The following is a 26,415-nucleotide window of genomic DNA, read 5'->3' on the forward strand; positions in this document are numbered from 1 at the left end:
TTGTTAAAAGACATAATCAACATATAGTCCATGTACTGAATCAATCACGTGACGTAATTCTTGGCATCGACCATCTGCAAACATGCCAACTATTTATCCAATTTTTTAGCAATTGTAAATGATAATCCCTAATATATAGCTCCTACCAAATATATATATATATATATATACACACAAATAGGTCCATTGTATTTTATTTTCCAAAAAGCAGTTGTGTACCATGTAGCACATTCCTCTTTGTTAAGAATAATTCTACTTATCATCCTCACACACCACACCTATTTTAACTTTTTTTTTTCATTTTTTCTATAACAAATATGTGGTGTATGGATAATAAATAGAACAACTCAATTAGTTTAACAAGCATAAAATAAAATAAAAAATAATATTAAAATATGTAAAGTGTGGTGTGGAATGATGAGTAGCATCCCTAGTTGGTTAAATTGTCCTAATGGAGTTATTTTTTCTTCCTTAAAAATAAAAAATAAAAAGTGAGGAAACGAAAACGCCTACTCAAAAAGCAGAAAAAGAGGAAGTCATAACTTCATAAAAGGGACTTCACACACCCTAAACAATATAATTTACACATTAAAAGTCATCTGTTTTAAAATAAGCTTGCCAGCCACGGACTTCCATAGTGGCTCAACCAATGAGAGAATTCAAGAATAAATATCATTTATTATGGCCACACAACGTTATTGAAATCATTGATTCTACACCTGTCTTTTGCAACAATGAGAATTGCAGCTGCTGCTTCTAAGGAACATTTAAGCTCCATGCAGACTATCAGAGATGTGTCATTTACACCATCATCATATATTTAAAAGGTTAGAAAATGAGGGTAAAAAAAAAAATGAGAACACTGCCTAAACATCCTACAAACCCCTACTACTTATACATGCAGTGTCATCCCTTCTCATTTACAGAAATATGTCAATCCAAGTTTTAAAAGATTTACAATCTACAAAATGATGACATTTATATGACCATCTAGCAATGGTCTTGCATGTGTAGGCTTTAGAATGCCTCCATCCATTTTGCAGATTATCCCACATATGTACATTTTAAACTCGAATAAGCAGGCTGGCTGGGAATCATAACTTACATGCCCTTTTATTCAGCCTCCAATCTGCCTTTAACATCTTCAAAGTCTCCTAGGAAGCTCTTGTGGTTATCAACACTTCCCCCAAGAGTGGAGAGTTATATAACTTTAAAATGGTAAATACCATATCTAATGACCGTATTCTTCTCCACTTCCATTTGGCATAGTTGGTCAATCAGCTCAAATCAAAACCAGCATCTGCATTTATAGCATATAGCAACTTCGTTTCCAGTTGCTCTTTGCTGTTTAAAAAAAAAAAAAAAAAAGAGTCGATGATGTTCAATAAAAAGCTGAGGTAAGAAATATTGACAACAATTAATAAGAACAAATCATATCTTGAAGTAATAGTTACAGATAAATCTGCTTCAAAAAGAAAAAAAGAGGATAGTTTCAGATTGATCAAGATTTAAGGTTCTAAACTAATCAAACTAACACACTTAGGCTACATTTGGCCTTTCAAGAAGCAAGTTTCTAATGGAAACATGTAGTTAATTAAGTGCAAAATATAAAATAGAAATCAAACTTTCAAGACACGCCCCAAAGAAATAAACCAATTTTCTTCAGAAAAATGATGAGAACCTTTCTTGGCAAGATGATAGTTGAGACAGATATCCAGAAGAGAATGAAAGAAAGATTTAAAAGATGAGACACTTTGTACACCTAAACTCTGAAATAATACATATCCTCCCAGAACTACTTATTAAAAAACAAAAATCTGGGAGGATATGTACCATGGTACTGTGGGATTAGGCTTCTAACATTGACACATGACAAGTTTTTTTTTTTTTTTTTAATAAGTATTGGCACATGACAAGTAGAAAACTTTTATTTTTTTATAAGTAACATGACAAGTAGAAAACTAAGCCAATAGGTTTCAATCTTTTCAATCAATAACTGGGATGACTGCAGTTATCAAAGCAGCCTGACTTGAAACCAGAAGGTTTTTGAATAAGGTGCCAAGTAGTGCTCCATAAAGTAGCACACGAATCTGACAATGCTCTTTCTTTATCCTGTGTTTTATTCAAGTTATCTTCTGGCAATATGAAGAATCTTTTTAATAAAATCTATGTCACTTTTCTTTGATAGATTAATGGAACATCATATGCGTACAAGATTAAACTTGTGACCTCACCCTCCACATCTTGTTTATGGGAGAGGGGCCAATGGCTCGCCATTTGGTCCCAAGACCATTGGCAGAATAAAATCCCTTCCATTTTCAGAAAGGAAGTTATGATCAGGAGATTCAGGACAAACCTTCTATATGGTGGAAGCTTTAGAAGATTCATACAAGTAGCTGATGTTGGTAACCGGTCAAGAGCCTCCTCAGAGGCAATACCAGCAGCCCTGCAATTAGAGAGACCAACAAACTGATAAACAGAGAGAGAGAGAGAGATCTGGTAGAGGCTCTCTCAGAGCCATTTGGCTAAGATCACCTACAATAATTCTTAGTAAACTGTAGTTGGTGCATTTTTTTATGGGAAAAAAAATTGATTGATAAGGGCATAGCCAAAGTATATACAAGAGAAAACATCTAGTTAAGAAATAGAGAAATTCGTATAAGTTATTACCTTTGTATGCAAAATAAAGGCTCGAGATATCTGAATCCAAGAAGGGGTCCTCGAGAGCACCCAGTGACAAACCTGGAAAAAATATGATCCAGTTATTTGACCATCTGATATCCATTTCCTTTAAAGCTGACTAAACACTAGTAACTAGAGCAGTCAACATAAATAAACAGTAACGTGATGATAGATGATCTCCCTCACTTCAAAAATTTCTTCTGATTTTCCAATGAAAAGCTTTTCAGAACTTCCCAGAACATCTCTACGATGTAATGTTCCTGTGAAAGCAAATAGTAAAAAATTAAGTACTCGCAATTGCAAAGCATATAGTGACTAACAATTGGTTCTCCACGCTAGGTAATGGTACACAGTTAAGTATCACTACCATCTTGTTATCAGACCATCAAACACTTGCATACAGTAATTATATGCATCAAATTGTTTTCTTCTTAGAAACAAAATGCGGAATTTCAAACCAGATATTCAAAATAAAAGCTCTGGTCATTCAAAATGTCATAGGGATAGGCAGCAAGAATTTCAATCTTCATCATGCCTATGAGCTGTAAAGCACAGGCAACCAAGTTAATGTTCTTATAAAATACAAACAAAAGAAGGCAGAATATATTGAGCGAGCACAAACTTCATTGCATGCAAAATCCATCTAGGACAATACACCTGAGCTATGCATTCATTGCAAATACAAATTATCACATACAACAAAAAAGGAACATACTTTATGATAGCCGCCTACATAATTGGTATTCAATCTTAGATCATCAACATCCAAGCTGTCAACTGAACCTGATATCAAAAGCTGTAAAAAAGAAGGTGTCAAAGAGGTAGGAAGTACAAAACATATTAGGTTTCCAAGCGGTTCAAACATGAGCTGCAATCTAGGACAGATGAAAACACCTAGTGGCAGGTAACCACATTTCTATTATCTGAATACTGAGATGGAAGGAAAACATTTCATGGCAAAGAGTTCGGCTTGTAATTATCAATAACAATACCAATTGTTTGAGTGGAAATTATAGTGATTTCAAGATGACAACGTCCATATCTTTGGATGGCATGTGTGTATCTTTGTTAGATGCTTTTTGATATCTATTCTATCTATCGATTATATCCTGCTTATCAAAATCTATCAATTATGTCATGGTCTGTTTAATTGTCTTCCCTGATTGGACTTTGTAATGAAATAGATGGTACATTTATTAACTACAGAGTTGATTATTAGATTAAAGGATCTGTCTTTGTTCCATATCATGTAAATTCTCAACCTGTTCAGTGCATTGAGATGAATCAAGCAATCCTAGCAATAAAATTAAATTTCAATGGATCATCTCAGGGTGAAAATATTGCTGGTCTGGATGTCACTTCTCTTTAAGAACCAAACCTTCACACTGAGGCTATCACAAGGATTTGCCATGCAAAGGTGATTGCATTGTTTGCTGTCTTCATGATACGCTTGGTTTAGAAGATTTACCACCATGACTTTTTATTTCTGGAACCAAGACTTTTCATTTGATTACTTTCTCTTGTATAATTCTTTTCCTCTGATCATCAACTGAACTGGTGTCATTACATTCATTTCTTTGATGCTCTCTTAAATAAATAGTTGTAGGCTTGGTTATTTGCCATTTTGTTATTTGTTGATAATTATTACATACGAGTTTGCACTTGTGTTGTAGCTCAGCTGGTACGGTTTAGATGTATGGTATGATTACTTAACAGCTTTGGAGTTTCTTTCCTCTACTTGTAAAAGTGTGTAATAGAAGGTAAAAGATTTAAATGAGTCTCCATCTGCTTGAACTGCAATGTGATTCAAGAATATGGAAAAAGTCATTCCGCACATAATGACTCTAGATTCTTAATTGGATTACCGGACACTACCTATGAGCAAGACACATCTTGCCATGGGTGCTCTCATACTCATACGATGGGAAAGAGAGCATTGTCTAACAGAGGAAGAAAAACAAAAGAAGTGAAGCATGTTAATGGTCCAGAAGAAACATATTGCCGTAAGCACCATTCATTATGTCAAAATAGCTTTTAACTTCAGAAAGAATGGTTTCATGAATGATATCGAAGTTTCATGCAACTAAACATAATTTTTGGCAACTAGGAGTTACAAGAGTACCTGAAGTTCATGCTCATTAAACATGTCAATCCAATCTTTCTGTATAAGCTGCTGAAACCCCCTCAAGAAATGAGAACTTTGTTGACGTATCTGAAAACAATTTTATTTTATAAGTATATTTGAAAGCAATGTTAGTAATCATGTCATAACAATATGAAAAAACATAAAGACCTGGAAGAAACTTGAAAGAACTAATGATAGAAGATAAAATACCTGAAAATTCAAACGGTGATTGGCCACAAGATGTATAAATGTAATAACGTTCTCATTGGAAACACGCAAGTTCTTTCCTCCAGGAAGTAGCTCTTCTTCAGTCTGCTCTCCATATTCATTATTGACAATAACAAAGTACAGTTCTAAATCTGAAATGTCACCTTCATAATGCTGCGGATCACAGATAAGGGATGAAAGAAGAAGAAATTAAGATTAGAATAATCATTAAGGAGATGAACGGACACCATATGGAAATATAAACATCCCCTGTAGTTTTCCCTATCAACAAAACAAAGAAAGAACAAAGAAAATGGAGTTACACGATCTTCTGCATAAGCATTTGATAGATTCATCTCTCTTTTTTACTAATAAAAAAGAATAACTAATAGAAATAAAACGGACTTGTTCCAAACTCTCTTTTAAAGAAAGGGGGGGCTGTTACTGTGGGACCAGGCTGGAAAGTCCAGGTTTTCTGTTAGTTCTTTTTATAAGGTGCTGATTTGTCATTCTGGTTGTGCTTTCCCTTGGAAAACCATTTGGAGAGTGAAGGTTCCTACTAGGGTGGCGTTTTTCAGTTTGGTGGTTGCTCTAGGGAAAGTTTTGACCACGGATAGCCTTAGAAAATGTGGTATGTGCATTGCTGATTGGTGTGTCATGTGCAAGAAGACAGTGAATCTGTAAATCATCTCTTTCTTCATTGTGAGGTGGCAAAGTCTTTATGGTATGAGGTTTTGAGTCGGACAAGTTTATATTGGGTGATGCCAAAGGAAGTTGTAGATCTTCTTGCATGTTGGAGAGGTTTAGAGGGAAGGAAATGTGTAGCTGCTAGATGGAATGTGAATCCTTTGTGTTTAATGTGGTGTATTTGGCTGGAAAGGAATGGGAGATGTTTTGAAGACAGAGAGTTCTCTTGGAGAACTTCGGAATTTTTTCTTTTCTACTTTGTGTTTGTGGGCTAGGATTTTTGTAAGGTATGATGATAATGTACTGAATCTGTTTGTCTTTTTCCTGCTTCTAGAGTGTAGTAGGTATTTTCTTTGTAAACTTCATGTGTACTTGGGTTGTGCCTATTCTTGGTAATAAAATCTCTCATTAATTATCAAAAAAAAAAAGAAAGGGGGGGCTAATTTAAAATAAAACCCCAATTAACCTTAAGTTAAGCAAAGATTGCTCAAGGTCAAAGTAAAGAAGGCCGCTTTAGGAGGCGCCTTATTCCTCCAAATTCTCCTCCATGAAAACTAGATGTTTGGTGAAAGAGTAAGGGACTTGTAGAAAGAGCGAACCAAGAAAGCACCCTTACCCGCCGGTGTCCACTTCTCAATCTTGCACCACTCTACTAAACGTGACATTCCACTGGACTTGGTCCCCTGATCGAAGCATGAGGTTCCCTACTGAGGCTTCTTGATCACATGCCACTCGGAATATAGCTGGAAAGGAGTCCTCGCACATTTGTCCCACCAAAACTTTATCAGGGAACCCTCGCCCAATACTAATTTGGAATGGTGGTTAAACACCCCCCACCCACGCCTGATGTGCTTCCAAACCCCCACTCCATTAGCCCCACTTACCTCTCTTGTACACCAACCACCCCACAAACCTCCATATTTACAATCAACCACCAATTTTCATAAGGCTTCTGGTTCCATGTTATACCTCCATAACCACTTCCCTAGTAGGGCCCGATTGAATGTTCTCAAATTTTTTATACCTAACCCACCTGACGAGATCAGCCTGCACACCTTATCCCAACTGACTAGGTGGTATTTGAATTCGTCCCCCAACCCACTCCATAAGAAGTCACGGAATAGTTTTTCAATCCAAGCCGCCACACTAGCTAGAATAGGGAACAAAGACAAGAAGTATGTAGGTAAGTTAGAAAAGACACTCTTAATAAAAGTTAACCGACCACCCTTTGACAAGTACAATCTCTTCCACCCTGCCAATTTCCTTCCTATCTTCTCGATGACTGTATCCCAAATGGATGAAGCCCGTGAAGCAGCTCCCAAAGGTAATCCCAAATAAGTCATGGGGAGAGAGGCTACCTTACACCCAAGTATGCTAGCTAGTTACCGAGTATTGCTGATGTTCCCCACTGGCACTAACTCTGACTTATCGAAGTTCACTTTCAAGCCTGACGCTGCTTCAAATCATAGTAAAAGTGTCTTCACTGCCTCCAACTGGTTTTAATCTGCCTCACAGAATAACAGAATATCATCTGCAAAAAGTAAATGAGACAAAGAAATAACACCCCGATTGGGGTCACCAACCAAGAAACCGGCCACAAACCCATTTGTAACCACCGTCGAAATCATCCTACTGAGGACCTCCATGATAATCACAAATAAAAGTGGAGAGAGTGGGTCACCTTGCCTTAAGCCATGAGAACTACTAAAAAAACCAATGGGACTGCCATTAATCAAGGCTGAGAACTTTGCCGTTGCAATGCGCACCAGTTTATCCACTTTCTTCATCTCTCCCCGAAACCACATCTCTCCAGCAAATAAATAAAGGAAATCCCAGTTTACATGATCGTATGCCTTCTCCATGTCTAATTTGCAAATAATCCCCGGGGAACCAGACTTTAATCTATTACCCACGCCTTCATTCGCTATAAGGACTAAATCAAGGATTTGGCGACCCCGAACAAACGCATTTTGCGGCTTCGTTATTATCTTCCCCAACACCTCCCCTATCTGTTCGCGAGCACCTTGGAAATAATTTTGTATACCCCATTAACGAGGCTAATGGGCCTAAAATCCTTTACTTCCGAAGCTCCAATCTTTTTTGAGATTAGTGCAATAAAAGTAACATTTAAGTTTTTCTCAAACTTCCCAGTCAAGAACAATTCCTAGAACACATTCATGATATCCACTTTTACCACATCCCAGCATGTTTGGAAAAAGCCCAAGGAGAAACCATCTGGCCCTGGTGCTTTGTCTTTAGTCATGCGTCTTACTACATCATATACCTCCGCTTCCTCAAACAGATGCTGAAACCATGATGCAGTATGTGGCTCAATAGAGTCAAAACCAAGGCCATCAAGCTTTGGCCTCCACCCCTCTCGTTCTGTCAGCAGCTATTCAAAGAAATACACCACATGATCCTGGATCACTAGAGCCTCCTTGCACTCAATACCATTGATGTTCAGCATTTCAATAGTATTATTTCTTCGATGAGAGTTAGCCACTCTATGAAAAAACTGTGCGCTTCAATCCCCCTCTTTCAACTACAATACTTTTGACTTCTAACACCATGAAATCTCCTCAAGAGATAATACTCGCTCCAACTCAAAGGCCAACTTTGTCTTCCGCTCTACTTCTTCAGGAGAAAGGGCTCTATCCTCAAGTACTCTCTCAAACTACTGAAGCTCCTCCACCGAGGTTTTTTTTTGCTCCCCTATGTCTCCAAAAGAAAGAGAATTCCAAAGCTTAAGGTCATGCTTCAAAGCTTTCAATTTGCCGACAAGAATGTAGGAGGGGTTACCTTCAAATTAATACGATGATCACCATTGCCTAACCCTTTCCACAAAACCTTTCACTTTTAAGCCACATATTCTCAAACTTAAAATAGCGACGACCACCTTGGATTCCACCACAATCCAGCAAGATAGGAAAATTATTTGAGCCAAGGCGAGGCAACCTCTTTTGACACACCTCAGGAAAATGCACTTCCCACTCTGGGGAGGGTAGGTTTGACAAGTGAGATGAGACACAAAATTCTCATCTCATCTTATCATTACAACTTTTTCAAATTCTCACACAAAATATAATAAACAATTCAACTTTTTTAAATCCCAATTCAACTTTTTCAAATCCCAAAACAATAATAATATTAAAAAATAATATTTTAAACCTTCATCTAAAACCAAAAATTATTATCTCACTATCCAAACCTACCCTAAAAATCTATCCAGCTGGAACCATGTATGATTATTAGACCAAGTAAAAGAACCTCCCATGAAAGGGATATCCGACAAGTTTAAGTCAAAAATACAATTTGAAAAATCTATCAGTGTCGGGCGCATCCTGCTATCTCCAGATCTTTCATTAGGGAATCTAATGATGTTAAAGTCCCCACCTATGCACCAGGGGAGATTCCACCAGCTATGTAACCCAAGAAGTTCCTCCCATAAAAGTCTTCGATCATTGTCTACATTCGGCCCATATAAACCTGCAAACGCCCACAAAAAGTTATCTTCCACACTCTTAAAGGAGCAAGCCACTGAATACTCCCACAAAATCCTCTATTTTCTCCACAACTTTTTTATCCTACATCACTAAAATACCACCCGAAGCCCCATTTGATGCAAGGTAAACCCAATCTACGTAAGTGCAACACCAAACACTACACACTATTCTCCTAGAAACCAATTTCAGCTTGGTTTCTTGTAAACATACTATGTCCGCCCTCCATTCCTGAAGCAAATTATTTATACGAAGTCGCTTATTTGCCTCATTCAACCCTCGGACATTCCAAAACACAATTTTCGGCTTCATAAAGGAGATACCAGCCCTTCCCTTTGGATCTAACCCGGCTAGAGTTGCCCTCATAATTCAACAACCAATTGAGTCACTTAAGCTGCCACTGTTTCTTAGATCCAGATTTCTTGGACTGTGAGTGACCCACTTCAATGGCAGTAAGAAGGGCCATAAATTGTTCTTCAAAACCCACACACTCCATACCCACACAAAATTGAAGTTCCTTTACCTTGCGGAAGACCCAATCTGACATAGTGAATTCATCCGGTAACATACGACTCAGAGGAGTGGGCTCCCCATCACCAGGAACCCACTGCAAAAATGCAGACATCCCCTTAGTGATAAAACAGTAACAAAGTGATAAAACGAATTCACATTGGGCATTAGACTCTTAATTCTTAATGTAGTGGTGTAAAAACAAATGTAAAACCTGAGAATAAATAACAATATTATCATGGAAGGGTCCCAACTAATAGGTCTTCTTGTAAAGAATACTAGTGAATTCCTTGTATTAATGGTCCAAGTATGGATGTTACTTATAAAAAAAAGTATGGATATAGCATAACCCCCCACAATGGCGTCGACAATTTTCATATCCTGGACGTATAATAAAAAAGTACACATCATTCATTAAATTGATTGGAATATAGGAAGCATTAAATTAATATAGGTAAGACAGATGAGAAGATAAAAGAAGAAGAAGAATCATTACCTTCAAGAAAATAAGATGGCGATACAGTTCCGGGTCCAATGAAGGTAAGTCGTTCAGATAATTGTACCTGTTTAGTTGACAAATAGTACACGTAAGATATGATACTCAAATGGGAGTGTTCTTTTTTCTTTGTATTAGAAAATCAAGAAGAATTTGCAGGTAAGGACATAAAAGGGAACATCAGCTTACTATAAGTTGTGAGATAAATGGTAAAATATAAGATTAGATACTACAGAAAAAAGGAAGGATTCAAGCTAGTTCAGCCAATAGCAAGGGAATGAAGTGGAACGAAAAGATCAATTGATGAATCCATCAAGAGGAAAACACAAGCCATAATGGTAAGAGCTCCATAAACAAATGTCTTCCTGCAACCAAGCTTTTTTCTTTTTTTTTAACAACCTCTTCAATTACTTATCCAAAAAAAAATCCATTTAGACAATTCCTACAAGTCACTGGTATTTTACTTGCAACCCATAGCCAGTATAGATATTTGGGGCTCTCATCAGTTCATTCATTTCATATAATAAAGAAATAGGATATCAATCTATTTGAAAGCTCCAAGGTAGAGTGTAAACAAGCTAAGATGAGTGAAGCTGACCTTTAGGCTGTGCAGGATATGCACAAAAGAGGAGAATCGGCTATCATACACTTACTCAAGCTTGGTTAGCAGTATGGTTTGCCGGGCTCACAAACAGGTCATGGCTTCATAATTTTAAAGGCCCACAACTGATCTTAAAAAAATGGGCATCTTATTTTAAAAGATAAGGAGGCTCAAAAATTATGAGGGCAACGTGAGACTATGAGACAAAACTGCTAATTATAATAGCTTTGCACTCCCTTGTTCTCAGACTATGAGAAAACACTGTTAACCGTGAGAATAGAGAAGAGTGCCTCATAAACAACTAACGCTTCTTGTTTTCCAATGTGAGACTAGCAAAAACAAAGAACATGATCATGTCTTAATTCATAAAGAGACTCCGAAAAACACCATTATAAACTAATATATATGGCTCTCGATTTGGCATGAACCGTAAGTATAAAAAGCGGTTACTATCATATTTCATCAACTAATGTGTGTGAGTCTTCAATACTAGAAGTGGTTTCTATTATATTTCTTCAATTAATCTATATGAGAAATTACATTTTGCACCCTCAAACTACCATCATTTTGTCAAGTGTACCCTAAAATACCAAATTTTTGCAATTACTAATTAGCATCCTTGGTTAAGATCTAACAATTAAGATTATACCACGTGCCATTTTTTATCTTGACAATCAGATTTTAACTGAATGTGCAAATCGTCAAAATTTGATAGTTTAGGGTGATATGCCATTTTCCATTTAGACTGTTATGCAAATAAATAAAAAAGGGTGGTAGGTCTGAGGGAGAAAATGTAGTTTCCCTGTACAAACATACAAACATACATACTTATATATATATGTGTGTGTGAGTGTTTTAATACATATGTATATCAACATCTGCAGCAGATCTATGTGTCTAGTCTCATTCCCCAAGGATAATATGCTCTGATACAAACTTAAATAAGCTTACCTAATCTTTAATCGCACATATAAGGTGCAGATGATAGATTATAAGAACAATATAACTATAGCCATAAACAATTTGAGAAGGAAAAGAAAAGAAAAGAAACTATTGAAAAGAATAGGGCAGGAAGTCTTTCTGAAACCTTACTTCTGCTTTAATTTGCTCAAGAAGAATGTTGCAAATGGAATATCAACAAGAATCCCTTCAAACATAGCCTTCAAGTAGAAGAGAAACATGAGTTCGCACAAGGAAGCATGGGCAGAATTAAATTAGCACAAAGACATTAAATTCATCCTATACTTTAGGGTTGTATATTGGACGTATGAAAGTAAATTGATTGGGCAACCTACTATGTGAGACAAACTGCTAATTGTAATAGCATTTGCTCCTGTTATGGAGCAGAAAAGATTTTGTCACCTTAACTGCTAATAAAAGAAGTCAATTCATGGAAGTTATTTCATTTTCTTGCTTCATTTAGATTAAATATGGCATATGGATAAAGACGCCAAAAACATTGAAAGTTCTTCAAGCTTCCACCAAACCACATGCAGACCACACTAAACGACAGAAAGAAGGCACTGGTAATTGAAAACACATCTTACCTTTGCCAGAAGACTTCCAAGAAAATGGAAAAATTGGAGATGTTGTTCATGTATCATTCCAGATCCAGGGTTAGGGTAGAGCAGGTGATCAGCTGTTTCCTGGATATTCCAAGCCAAGCAGAGAATCAGTGGAACACAACCCACATTTCTTTTTTACAAGGAATGTAATTTCATTAAAAGTGTAAAGGGGCACAACCCAAGTAAAAAGGAACACATATTTTGAATAATAAAACATTGGAAGACATTGACAAGTATCTAGAATGAATACATTTGAAGTCAGATATGAGAAATAATTCAACTGCTTTGGCCAATGATTCATCGTATCAGGCTACCCATATTGGTTTTAGACAAACGTCTTCCAGATTGTGTTGGCAGCTAATGGGAAAAAAAAAATGGGATGTCTTCTAAGGTTCTAGCATGACTTGGTCACTCAGGGCATTCAGCAGGTGAAGTTCATATATTCTGTGTTTCCCCTTTCTCCCCAAGCAATTACAAGTGCTTCATTAATGCTTCATTTGAAATTTTGATGGCCTTGCAGGAAATCAATTATTAGGCAAAGTGGAGTAGAAAGAAAATAAATGTTTATTTTCCATAACCTGTTGGTTTACAAGAAACCTTAGAGGGCCATGATCTTAATTTTCCCATGACACTTGAGATGATTTGAGGAATTTTTTTTAATAGTAGAGAAGATGATTTGAGGAGAAATGTTTCCTGCAACTGCAAGAAACTTGTAACCAGCGGGTTCCACATCCTTTCCAAACCACTAAAAACAGGAAAAGTGAATAAAAACAAGTTTTCTTATGAATCAAAACAAGCCTTAATGTTGGAGTTACTGAGGGCAATGAGAAATGACCTTAAATAAACCATACTGGACATCAAAAGCTGCTCGAGTAATATTCTCCATGAAATCTTTGAAAATTCCACCACCATCAATACCAGCCTCCTCAACCCCAAATTCATTGACAAACGTTACACGAATCTGTAAGTGAACATAAAACAGTAATTATACTGGTATTGTATTAATAATAAAAATAAAAATAATCTATAGTTATCTTCTGTGACAACAACCAAGGGGTAGAGAACAATTTTCAGAACTTCAAATAGGTAGTGTGATTATATTTTAGTTGCGCGCGTGTGTGTGCAGAAGAAAGGACTTACAACTCCTCGAAGATCCTCTTCAGACAATGCACTCATCTGGTTATAGGCATCTTCTAAAATATGATCCCTTCGTATTCTGAATCGGTTCCTAGTAAAAACAGAATGAGACTCTTGTCTTTGCCGAACTGCCGTTAACTGTGACTGGTAAATGGATGGGAAACAAAAAAGTTGTAAAAATGAAAGAATCAAGTACAAAAAACAATTTTTAAGATTGCATTCATTTGTCTCAAAAAAGAATATGACTAATTCATATAAAAGAAGGAATTCCAAAAAATGACACCACTAATTATACAGTAATTTCTATGACCTATTATTAATGGCATTCTGGCTCAAAATTGAGTGTAAACAGTAAAACACTTACAGTGAATATTTTAACCCTGCTTGTAAATGGCACCAAGAAAGGAGCTTGCTTCAATATATCATTTGCTCGGGTATTTTCTATTAGAGCCTGGGAAAAAAAGAAAGAAAACATGTTTGGAACAAGCAGACCAAGAGATTTTGGTCGTGGGAGCCTAAAAATGCAACAGAAGCTATTACCTGGGAAATGAAAAATTCATTAACACCATCAGCATGGAAGTCACTGGGGGATGTAAATTGCCGTCTATTGTTCCAGTCTTGCAACTATGGAAATGGCATACAACAAATTATAAGTACAAACGGAGCATAACACTCTCAATACATCGTTATTTTCGTCAAATGCATTTGAACAACACTTTTTATTAATGAAGAATAAAGAAGCTCTTCTGACCTACTGGGACTATAACCGCATGGAAAGCCTTAGAATGTCACACGATGAACTCTTAGTAGGAAATAGGATGTACCAAACAAGAACACAGAAATTCAAGAACTCACGCTTAAATATACCTGTGAGAGGAGCACAGAGGCTACAACGCTAACCCTTTCTTGAATGAATTCTTCAGGATGCCTCTTATTAGTAGAGGTGTTGGCGGCGAGTTTCACAGAATTAGCTGGTGTTGCAGGATTGATCCATAGAAGCTGCCATAGCGCCTGCAGAAAAACAGCACAAAGAATTGAAATTGTCACAGATCTAATATTACCAGTTATTCTAGTAGAACAAATAGGCGGCCTCCACTACTGCCGATCATGGTTATCATATTGCTGCTAACCAAATGATACAGAGTAATGCTACTTAGCACACTCCCATCCCACTTTCATCCCACTATGTAAAATGTGGCAATTTTATCGCCCTTGGATCATATTTTAATTTTTTTAAAGAAAATTTCAAAGGTCAATGGGCAATGTCACTTCATCATAGTGGGGTGGAAGTGTGGTATGTAGAATTTTCAACGATAAATGGATTCAAAAAGTATCCAGACATCAAAAAGTGCCTTCAGGTGAAGATTTTCCAACAAGTTACCTGTCTTAGAATAATTATAAGGCATCTAATATCCTTCAATGATAGTGGTTTCTCCTGCTCATAGAACTCCTCATTATCAACTATCATAAGCATGTGCCTGATCAACCACAAAAGATGATCAACTGGTAAATTTAACTTGTATCAGCCTCAGAAAAGCATGTCAGTTTAGCATTAACACAACTGCACTGATCAATACAACCGGTGTACTAAAAGGAATTATCAGAATTAAAGAGGGGTCTTACTTGTACACAGGACAGAAAACAGCCAGGGGCAATAGCCAACCAGGTGCATCTCCAGACAGATATGCAAACTGCTGTGACAAGGATGACCATTTCTGATTCTCATGGCACCGCTTCATAAAATTCCAAAGCACAGGAACAAGTTCAGTTCTGTAAGCTAGTACAGTCATGATTCGCTCAAGAGGTAAAGTGTTAAAAGTGACATGCAGAAAAGCACAAGCTGCACCGACAGCTGCCACCTCCTTATCATCAGGTCCATCGTGTGAACCACCGGCAAGAGAAATTCCTCCAAATAACAAATTTGTCTGCACCAAAAGCATAAAATTCCAAGTCGTTTTATTTTCATTTTTATTTTTAAAAACGTGAAGGCTGTTCTTAGTGATGTAAAATCTTCATTCTGGAGACTAATATGCTGTCTCAAGAAGGCATACCAATTGCAGAAGAAATCGAGGATCTATAGCATTGCATATTTGTCGTTCCAAATCCTTATTCAAACCTATTTCTATTGCTTCATCACCTGCAACTGTGTCATCCTCAACCAGCATGGAACCTGGAGTGAACATATATGTTTCAATCAATAATTATCAAAGAACAGATAAAAGGTTACACAATTTCACTTACAAAAGTTACATAGCCAACCGTTCAAACTGAAGACTTAACGACAAAGTAACTACCATGCAGAGCACATAATAAAAGAGAAAATAATCAGATCTCTATATAGCTTTCTGACTTGCATGCTTGTAGCAAGTATCAGCGATGTGTTCAAGAGATGGTATTGAGGAGAGGGAAACTCAAGCATATAACAAGGAAGAACCATACTTTCTTTACTCTCTCTGCTAGATGATTTCATGGAAGGAAGTGTCTCCAACAAAAACGTTGTAACAGCAGCAAGGTCCACAGCCTGGTCATGTTAAGAGTACAAGAATAAATTTAGCTTTAAAACCAAACAGAATCACTGCACAACCAGATCATGTCATAGAACAAACTGACTTGTTACAAATCTAATAAAATTAAGCATTGAATTCCATCCCTTGGAAGAAAAACTGATATAAAAACTAAGCAATGCTCACAAATTCCTTACCATTTTCATTCTTAAGAGAAATGAAGAATGACGGGTGGTAATCTAATTATTTTTAACAGTTCCTTACCATTTCAAATGAGCAGTTGGGCTGTGATAAAGCAACACCAGCAGTTTCTAAAATATTCCCAAGAAGGCAGGCATAACTAGGATATTCAGCGGATACATCATTAGGAAGTATATTAGCACTATTTTGCATACAAAATGCCATCTGATGTATGTAATGTTGGCTAAGCCCCCGACTTGCAAAAACCTGGATAGCAAAATATCACTCAGATTAGAACGGGCAACAAGCCTCGACAAGAACTAAAAGAAAAAAATAAAAAGGAAAACAAGAAGAAGAAGAGCATTCTGAAGTACTGCAACATAAATAAAACATGAATCAGAAAAACTACACTTTGTTATATTAAGCAGAAACAACTAGGGTTGAGAAAATAACTCAGTGGCTCTTCAGCACTTTATTTTCCACTAAATCATGTGCCAAATGAAGCTAAAAATAAAAACCAAGGGTTATATGGAAAAAATGCTACCTCTTTTAAGTATGGGAAAAGCTGCCACAAGAAAGGAATTGTAAGAATCTGGGATGAGAAACTCGATTGTGGGTAGGTATTTGGACAAGTACATGGCTTCTGACCAACGTGAGGAATTATAAGGCCAAGCACATGCTCCAATGACAAAACTGTACCAATGGCATTACCGGTCTTAGTACTTTCCTGCAGCAAAACAAGAGTGAATGAGTTAGCAAAGGACCAACACAGAATAAAAGAAAAAGATCTAGGAACACAATTACAAGCAGAGTTAGACCAATCATAACAAGAATGCCGACAATAGTGACACATATAACTCCACCTCAATTTGGATATACCAAAAGTGTCCAGAAACCTCTAAGGCCAAAAGGTTTATGTTCCAAAGTTAAAGTTGTAGTGGCTAACATGCAAGTTGCTGATGTATATTTTAAGTTCTAAAGTTCAGAAATCTACATGAACATGACTGAACAGTAGATCTACTTTGGGGTGGAAAAAACTCCATAAGGCTAAAAAGAGGCTGCTTACAACACTCGACTCTTGAGTGTGTCTGGTCAAGAAAAACCACAATATAATGGCTTTCATCATAATTCGACGATTAAAGCTTTGGGATACATCTTAACATGGTATCACAACTACGCAGTTTAAACTACTGAGATCCTTGTTTACCCCCAACTATTTTCCCCCTAACTACTTGAGGGCAAAGATGCAAATTAAAGAAAAAATGATTGCATGCAAAAGATTCATTGTAAATAATAAATTAACAAAAATAAGAAATGATGATATAAGAACCATACCTTCCATGTAAGTGCAATCTCTCTAAATAGGGTGAATGTATTTCTTTGCAATAGATAGCCAACTATATTACAAGCCCATGGAAGTTTTGGATTTATCAATAAAACTACTGTTTCTAGCAAGAGACTCGTTGATGTGCTAGATTCCTCAGGCGACATCAATACTTGCTCCTCTAACCAATTTCTGTCAAACAAAAATCTGAATAAGCAAAACTTGCATTTAACACCAACACCAACAATGAAGACAAGTTTTATTCCCAGAGGTTTAACATTAAGTTCAATTAAATATAATACAATATTATTTATTTATCCAACATATGTGTCTACAAAACTCTATAAGGGTATACTGCACATGTATAATTTAGAACACTTCATCCGTCAACAACTTCCTATACTCTCAAGAAAAGAAAATGCTTTTGGCAAGGAAATGGTTTGTTACAGATACATTTCATGAAACAACTTTTCTAGCATTAGATACAATAAAGCAGGGATCCAACAATAAATCAGCATACTAGTTTTCATATCAAATTCATATAGGCTACACATTTATAGAGAAGCTTAGCTGTACAGGGTCATAGAACTACAGTCTTCGATAGCCATTACTTGGCTGGACAAAATAAGGTGTGTGGAATAGAATGACTCCACTAAGGCAGTAACTACAGTCAAGATAAATGGCTGACATTAATTCCAAATATATTGATTGAACACAACAAGCCCACACATAAGATACAATCAGCCGTTGTATTCAAAGAAGCTGAACCCTCAACAAATTGATATCATTTCCAAAAACAAAAGGCCGTGAGCCAACCTATTCTGATGCACAGCCTGAATACAAGCATATGCAAGTTGCTTCACTCTGTAGTCCACCAAGGTTCTGTTGGATGAATAATCCTTGCCGGCAAAGAGGCCTGCAATGTTCCCTGTTGCGTGATCTGATAATGTATTTTTATAAGTAAGAAATATTTATTAATAAGCACAAAAGAACAACCACTGCACAAGTAAGCAGGGGAGACACTAATCTCGAAGTAGAATGATAAGGTAATGTTCGTACCACCAACTAAAGTTCTAGGCAGCAAAGGTTTCTATGAGATACTGTAAACCCTGTCAAATCACATTTTTCTCTCATAGATTCATACATGGAAGAGAAAAAACTGACAAATACGAGCTTGAATATCATGATAAGCATCATATACAAAGTGGAGAACTGCAATTCAGAATGTATGTTATCCTTTTTTCAAAAACATATATAAATTTCCAAGGATATGATGTTTGAAACATATTAGATTACATATTGTAACACTTAAAAATAGTTTGGATAATAATTAGTTTTAGTATTTAGAAAATACTTCTGGATTTTATCAAGAGGATATTTGATAAAATTTAAAAAAATACAAATAGATATTGTTTTTTTTGTAAGTAAAAAAAAACAAATAAAATAATAAAAAAAGAAAAGAAGAAGAAGAAGAAGAAGGGGATAAAAAAGGTGATGTGGGGAAGAAAAGATAAAGAGTCGTTTTAAAGAGCAAGATACTGTAACCCCCAAGGAAAGACCAAGCCACATCTAGGACCATACTACAAAGGTACTCAAGATAACAACTAGAGCCCCTTGAAATTACTAAAAAGAGCAAGAACATCTCCTACCCGAGCAATGTGATCTCATTCACCACTTTCCTATACTCAATACGGGGTATTAGAATCTCACCCTTACATACCTGACATCCTCGTCAAGCTATTCTATCATAGGTAGCACAGCATCCTACACTTCAGGTTAGGATTGACTATAATGCCATTTTGTAATGACTCAAGAAAAGCACAAGCCACATCTAGGCCTATACTCCAAAAGGACGATCAATGTTACAATTGTAGCCCTTTGGAATCATTATAAAGGGAGAGAACTTCTTCCCAAACAATATGAAGTCTCATCCACCACCTTCTCATACTCAATACAGGATATTAGAAATCTGAAATTAAGTAATCATAAAATAAATACAATTCAAGCCTTAAAACCCAGCATTGTTTACGAGTACTTTACATACATAATTATTGAGAATAGAAGACGGTTAGTGAAGGTGGTGGTGATGAAAATGACATTAATGGTTAAGATGTAATGACCCAAGGAAGGCACAAGCCACATCCGAGCCCATTCTCCAATAAGACTAGTCAATGTTGTAACTGGAACCCTATAAAGGACTTGAAATTCTTCCTCCCAATTAATGTGGAATCTCATTCATCACCTTCCTATACTCAATCCTATCCAGGGAATTACATATGATTGCCATGATGGAAGCAATAGACATTTCAGGTTAGCAATGTGGCAACTTGTAAGACTGGGAGGATGATCTTAATAGTCAATGTGATGGTGGTCATGGTAGTATTGATACATTGATGGTGGTTGCAGTGGTGATGTAAGGGCGATGTGAATGAAAATACTTTTGACAATGCCTTTGATAATTAAAAAATGTTGCAAGGTGGTCTTGGCAACAATAAGAAATGCCAGAGGGTGGTGGTGAAAATTTTATCTCTGCAAACAGGATTCAATTATAAAATTTTCACTCCACCAGCAGCATTTTTTTCAATATTCAACATCAAGAAATAGTTAAGTTTTCAATAACAGAGTTTTTCATGTTATTTAATTCCATACCTCCGCCAATCTTCAGTTAGTCCTGTTTGCCACGTGGCATTAGTATGCCACGTGTCAAATCTTTGATTGGCTGACATGGCATGCTGATGCCACGGTTCAGACAATCAAAGATTAACACTTGGTGTACCATTAATTTTCTAATACCTGGGAAGCTTATCAAACAGCCCATATTCCTAGTAAGGTTTCAGAAATTTAATTGTTGCCTTCATATGTTATGTAAATCAGCAAGGCACATATTGTGACTTGATTTATACTGACCTTATAAACGGACCACCTAGACAAAAACATGCCTATATTATTTTCTCTCTTTTTTTCTTTTTTCTTTTTTTTTTTTTTTTTTTGGATAAGTTCATGGCTATATTCCAAGAGACAAATAACTTTTTTTTTATACATATTCCAAGAGACAAATAACCAAACCAAAAATGCTGCAAATATGGGTTATATTCATAAGTTTTTACTTAAAAAAGACAAAAGATATTCACAAACTTTTTGGACGGGTGGGGGTTGGGAAGAAAATACAGGATTGAAAAATAAAGGCTCCACTAGAAAAGCCTCAATGAAAAGTTTCAGGAACCAAAATAGAGGTCGAAATAAAAAGCAAATGACAAAACTTCGAAAAATAACACTGGTAAAAATTACCACTATCACAAAAAAAATTGCAGAAATAATCGGTGGCATGTCTCCACAAGGATTGCAAAATCACCAAAATTTTGAGCATTAAAGAAAAAAAAGCAACCGGCAGAGGACCAAAAGGCAAAACTTTGAGAAATAACACTGCTAAAAGTTACCACTATCACGAACAAATTGCAGAAGTAATCGGCATGTCTCCACAAGGATTGCAAAATCACCAGCATTTTGTGCATTAAAGAAAAAAAGTAACTGACGGAGGAACTCTGAGTCTGGGCCAAAACAATGCCTGAATGGACAAAAATAATTGAAACAAAATCAATTAATCAAGTGGAAGAAGAACCCATGAAGCATAAAGATGATCAATAGTTCAGAAATAGCATTGCTGAATATACAATCACAGAGATATTAGGAGAAACTAAGAGTAAAGAGGAAATTAAACAGTATTGTACAGTGGCTACAATGGTAAAGAGGATACAACACTGCTACCTGTTTACATTTTGGCAGTGCTTCCCATAGGTTTCATAGAAATGCTCTCGCGCCTTAAAATGTTCAGCTTTCACTGCCTTCCTCCCTCTGAAGCATTTCTGTAGCTAGTAATCAGTCAAAACTTTGCAATAGATTAAATATTTTAATCCCATTTAGGGAAAAAATTAAGTAAGCCCAACAACAGCTGCCTGTATTTGAAATCATATTTTAAAAATAAACTACTTCCTATGATACTAATAAAATAAATAAACAGATATCGGTTCACTCTCAAATAATCACTAGCATTCAATACTATCAAACTTATTCCAATGTTAGATACAACTAAATAAAAAAACTTACAATGCTCCAACCCACGATAAATGATAAGATATTTTTTATGTAAGTAATAAGAGAATTTTATTACCAAGTAAATAGGCATAGCCCAAGTAATTCCATCTTGTGGGGGGAGTGGGAGAGGAAAAGAAATTCCATCTTGTGCATTGGAATAAAGTTTGTTCCCCAATTTTGAATTGAGGATTGGGCGTGTGCAACTTGAGGACTTTCAATAAAGCTTTACTGGGGAAATGGTTATGGAGGTATCACTTGGAGGGGGAATTGTTGTGGAAGGAAATTATTGATTTGTAGACACGGAAGTGCTTGGGGGGTTAGTGTTCCAATGAAGTGAGGGGAGGTATGGTGTGGGTTTATGGAAATTTATCAGGAAGGGTTGGACCAGCTTTGTAAGTCATATCCGTTTCGTGGCTGGAGTGGGTACCAGAATTAGGTTTTGGCATGATGTTTGGTGTGGATATTGCGCTCTTAACACAGTTTTTCCAGCTCTCTATCGTATTGCAGCTAATAGGGATGCTACTGTGGCGGATATCTTCTCATGGTCCTCCCCAGTGGAATATCCTCTTCAATCGAGATATTCATGATTGGGAATTACCCACTATTTCAGATTTTTTCATATTGATATACTCCATAGGGAACACCATGGCACAAGGGGATAAGATGCAATGGAGATCTAATGGCAGCAACAAGTGTACAGTCAGAGCATATTACAAATTATTGAGAGCACAAGCCATTCATTTCCCTTGGAAAAATATTCGGAGGTCTCGTGTGCCCTCTAAAGTGGCCTTCTTTGTATGGACTGCTGCTCTTGGGAAGATTTTGACCACGGACAACTTGAGGAAGAGGGGTTGCGTCGTGATGGATTGGTGCTATTTGTGTAAAAAGAATGGAGAATCACTGGACCACTTGCTATTGCATTGTGAGGTGACAAGAGTGTTGTGGGATGAGATCTTTAGAAGAGTCAGCGTCGCATGGGTAATGCCTCTAAGGGTGGTGGATTTATTGGCCTGCTGAAAGAAGATTCAAGATTGTCCTCAAGTGGCAGCAGCGTGGAAGATAATTCAGTTGTGCATCATGTGGTGTATTTGGTCGAAAAGAAATGAGTGGTGTTTTGAAGATAGGGAACATACAATGGCGAAGCTTCAAAAATTTTTTGTACACACTTTAATGCTTTGGTTTTCAGCCATTGTACTTAATGGAAACAATGTGCATGACTTCTTGTCTTTAATCTCTTGATCTTAGAATGAATTTAGGTATTCTGTTGTATACTTCCTATGTACACGGGCTATGCCTATTTCATTCGTATCAATAAATTTACTCACTCTTATCAAAAAAATAAAATAAAATTATCATCTCATCTCATTCTCCTAGCATCTCCTAATTCTCAATCATAATTTCCAATATGAGCACTTCGTCCAATATGAAATTTGTGGCTGATAGCAAAACACCCACTCCCCTATTGAGACCTAATTCGATCTTCATATATTTCTCGAGATAGTTTTTTACAAAGTTTTCCTATAGCATCTATAATAGCTTCCGGTTTAGGTAGACAGCCTGGCAAATAGACATCCACAGGAATTAGCTTATCGACTCCCCAAACAGTACTATAAGAATCGGTACAGAACATCCCCCTGTAATTTCAGTTTTGAAGCATACAAGATGGAAATAGAGTTGTTTGGTAATCTTACCAAATCAGTTTGAAAACAGTTTCTTTTTCAGATAAAAAATAAGTGCTTTAATGCGTGGACTGTAAGCCCAAATGGCCATGGAGAGATACCGTCTGTGATCCATGGATCTCCAATCAGGAAACCGTATCCAAGCTCTGAGGCTAGTCTGCGCTCTTTGGCTCACTTTTCAGAGCTGCTCCAAGCTCACACTAAAATAATCACATTGGATGTTTGCAAGAGACAGAAAGACCCAAATAAGACATAAGTTTTTTTCTAATTGTTCCTTCTAAAATGATCACATTGGATGTTTGCCAGAGACAGAAAGACCCAATAATTAAACAAGAGTAGCCCCTCTAAACACTTGAACATATCTAAAGGGAGTTTACCATACATGAAAGACACCCTGATTTTACCAAAGCACGTGCAAAACCAATGGCACTACTATTACTAACTACGATCTTTTATTCTCAGGTTTACTTTTATTTTTGATAGATCAACTATGATAATAGAATTTGAAAACCTGCTTTCTTTATTTTCATACCATCCCATTCCATCTAGCCCAATGGGAAGTTAAAAAAAAAAAAAAAACACTTTCGAGCACAAACATCCTTATGCATTCGCACTATTGGATCTGCCCTCTATCTACATGACAGGTCCACTATAATGTATCACCAATTGGACACAAGAACAACTCATCTCACAAAAAAATAGTCCAAAAACCATGTCATCTTTAGCTTCTCTCAACGTTTTACATTAAAAATCAGTTGTATACAAACATTTCATAACCAAGTCTTGCACTCTCTTTTTCCATATAATCTAACCATATCGCACCTAAAGTAGAAGACACGTAAACTGACCGATTCCACAGCAAAGTCTAATTGAGCAAACGCTTCCAATTCCACGACTTAATAGGAATTAAGCAAAGAACATGGCAGTTGATTGCATTAAAAGGAAGCTTATACGCATTACCTAATGTTACCACGCCATTCACACAGTTATCTATCGAATTCTGAGCCCGATGCTAACAAGCACTATAAATTCTTCAATAAAAAATTAAAATCCGAAGATCGAAAGTATGCGTGTGATCGCGCGAAAACCGAACCTGGATTTTGAGCGCGGCCGAGTTTTGCTGGCGTAACCACAAGCGCCGGTTGCGCTCCAACCTCGTCTGCTCCAGAAGCTTCTGCCTATCCCTTTCCTTCGAACTCCGGCCCCCCAAATCGACTCGCTTCCGAGTCGATGGATCGCCCGAGAAGAACATTATCCCGAGTCGACTTGGCCGGCTCTACGCCCTAATTACAATAACACAAAAATAGGAAAGAAAAATCTCAAAGCTCTAACAATTGTTTCCGATTGTTACCGATTGCTTGATGAAGGGGGGGTTTGGTGGGGAGAGTAAAAAAACAAAGAAGCTACCCTAGAATCGGAGGAAGGTACGGTGATGGAGTGAAAGAAAGATAGGGAGATTTGTGTTTAGTTGGATGGAAAATGGAAAAAGGGAAAAGAGAGCTTCTCTCGCTTTCTTGACTGGGAAGATGGAGACAACGTGAGTCGACTAGTTGGGCTTCAGAGAAGTTCACGCTCAAAGGAATTAATTACGCGTAGCTGTACTGCATATAAAGCCAGTGAAAAACGAGCTGGGGACTTTTTTTGTTTTTTTTTTTTTTCGCGAAAAATGTTATTCTTGATTTTTGTTTTTTTTTTTTTTCGTCACGGGATATTACGACGGCGCTGCGATTTATGCCTATGACGTCGACAATTGTTCGTATTTACAAATCAAGGCATGGCTTGAATGTTTAATCATGTTTGGATGCACAAATAATTTTATCCCAACTAATTTTATCATTATAATTTTTTTAAATGTATACATAAAATATAATAAATAATTTAATTTTTTCAAATTTCAAAATAAATATAATATTATAATAATATTTTATTCTACTTTTAACTTTTATCTATAATTATCTCATCTTATTTTACTATTCACTTGTCAATCGATTCCACTAGGGGTGAAAATCGACGTCGTCAGCGTGGTTTTTGGGCAAAACCGACGCCGATCGACGTCTGGAAAAATGAGAGAGGCGCCGTCCGTAACCAGTTGATAGGGAGGAGGACACCAATCGAGGCAGTTCTCTAGCGGTTCTCGATCGGTATAGGTTCTCTGGCAATTCTACTAAAGACAGAGAGAGATGCATAAGAGAGAGAGAGAGAGAGAGAGAGTTATAGAGGAGAGATAGAGAGAGAGTTATAGAGGAGAGATAGAGAGAGAGTTGCAGAGATCAAATTTTGGAAGAAGAGGATTCGGGAAGAAGAAGACTCATCTCGAAATGACACCGTTCCACTTAAGCCGTTCCACTTAAGTTTAAGTGGAACGGCGTCGTTTCAGACTTATTATTTTTTTTGTCCTTAATAAAACGACGTCGATTGGTTTGATGTCAAACGGCGTCATTTCCATTATCTGTTGTAATACTTATTAACTAAAATGACGTTGTTCCACTTAAACTTAAGTGGAACGACGTCGTTTCGATAAAGATATATTAAAAAAAAAAGATTTTATTATATCGGTCGGTTCAGCAGTCCGGTCAGCTTCAAACCGAGACCAAACCACTGAACGTCGGTTTTTTGAAATTTCCACCGCACGCCAATCGATTCTCCACCAGTTTCAACCGGTTCCTAACGTAGCCGATTGGTTCGCATCAATAGCAGCCGTTGGCATCGGTTTCTGTACAACCCTAGATTCCACGACGCATTCTTCAAGCCGACGTTTTCTTTCTTCTTCCTTTCTTTCTTCTTCTTTTTTTTTAATTTTTTTTTTTTTGAAATTCGAGCCGACTTGATCTGTACGATCATATCGCGGTCACAGGTACTCCAACAATAAGAATTTGTAAGAATTTGTTATTTTCTAATAATATCTATTAAATTATTATTATTTAAATAACAAATATTTAAAGTTATCTAAAATATGTTAAAAATTTACTTTGTTCAATTTTATGAGTTTCATTCGACATTGTGATTTCATAGATAACTTGACCATCAACTTAATTATGATAGACATAAAATGTGAGTAAAGATGATAGTTAAAAAAAAGTATTGCTCACTTAAGTCCGTTTGAATAGTAAAATGAGATGAGATAGT

General features: G+C 36.6%; 1 protein-coding gene across 5 annotated transcripts; it reads right to left on the bottom strand.

Annotated features, from left to right (window-relative positions):
• Window positions 1–658: 658 nt before the first annotated feature.
• Window positions 659–24,878, bottom strand: LOC121238129 (E3 ubiquitin-protein ligase UPL6). 5 transcript variants are annotated; one of them, XM_041134979.1, is made up of 27 exons: window positions 24,383–24,878; window positions 21,284–21,381; window positions 20,956–21,083; window positions 18,335–18,446; window positions 17,530–17,710; window positions 16,739–16,921; window positions 16,279–16,461; window positions 15,950–16,031; window positions 15,562–15,680; window positions 15,134–15,435; window positions 14,892–14,988; window positions 14,378–14,521; window positions 14,051–14,134; window positions 13,875–13,961; window positions 13,514–13,654; window positions 13,209–13,334; window positions 12,356–12,454; window positions 11,901–11,968; window positions 10,208–10,274; window positions 9,725–9,808; window positions 5,018–5,188; window positions 4,805–4,894; window positions 3,398–3,478; window positions 2,869–2,942; window positions 2,671–2,742; window positions 2,357–2,446; window positions 659–1,344 (listed from the first exon to the last, which is right to left on the bottom strand). In XM_041134979.1, exons 1-27 carry the CDS (start codon window positions 24,539–24,541, stop codon window positions 1,278–1,280), a joined length of 3,189 nt encoding a protein of 1,062 aa, XP_040990913.1. In that variant the 5' UTR covers window positions 24,542–24,878; the 3' UTR covers window positions 659–1,277. The 5 variants fall into 5 exon arrangements, 4 of the variants coding, with proteins under 4 accessions (XP_040990913.1, XP_040990909.1, XP_040990919.1 ...); XM_041134975.1 differs by having other exon boundaries at window positions 18,335–18,458; XM_041134985.1 differs by lacking the exon at window positions 9,725–9,808 and having other exon boundaries at window positions 24,383–24,877.
• Between the last annotated feature and the right edge of the window lie 1,537 nt (window positions 24,879–26,415).

This window comes from Juglans microcarpa x Juglans regia, chromosome 1D, assembly GCF_004785595.1.
Source record: "Juglans microcarpa x Juglans regia isolate MS1-56 chromosome 1D, Jm3101_v1.0, whole genome shotgun sequence".
NCBI lineage: Eukaryota > Viridiplantae > Streptophyta > Magnoliopsida > Fagales > Juglandaceae > Juglans > Juglans microcarpa x Juglans regia.

What these genes read in the sequence shown, in the direction of transcription:
- LOC121238129 (XM_041134975.1), bottom strand. Translation starts at nt 24,541, where the DNA reads ATGTTCTTCTCGGGCGATCCATCGACTCGGAAGCGAGTCGATTTGGGG. An exon ending in GCAATTTGTTCGTGATAGTG is followed by an intron (nt 18,459 to 20,955) that starts GTAACTTTTAGC and finishes ATACATTATCAG; the next exon opens with ATCACGCAACAGGGAACATT. An exon ending in TTGGAAGTCTTCTGGCAAAG is followed by an intron (nt 11,969 to 12,355) that starts GTAAGATGTGTT and finishes TTCTACTTGAAG; the next exon opens with GCTATGTTTGAAGGGATTCT.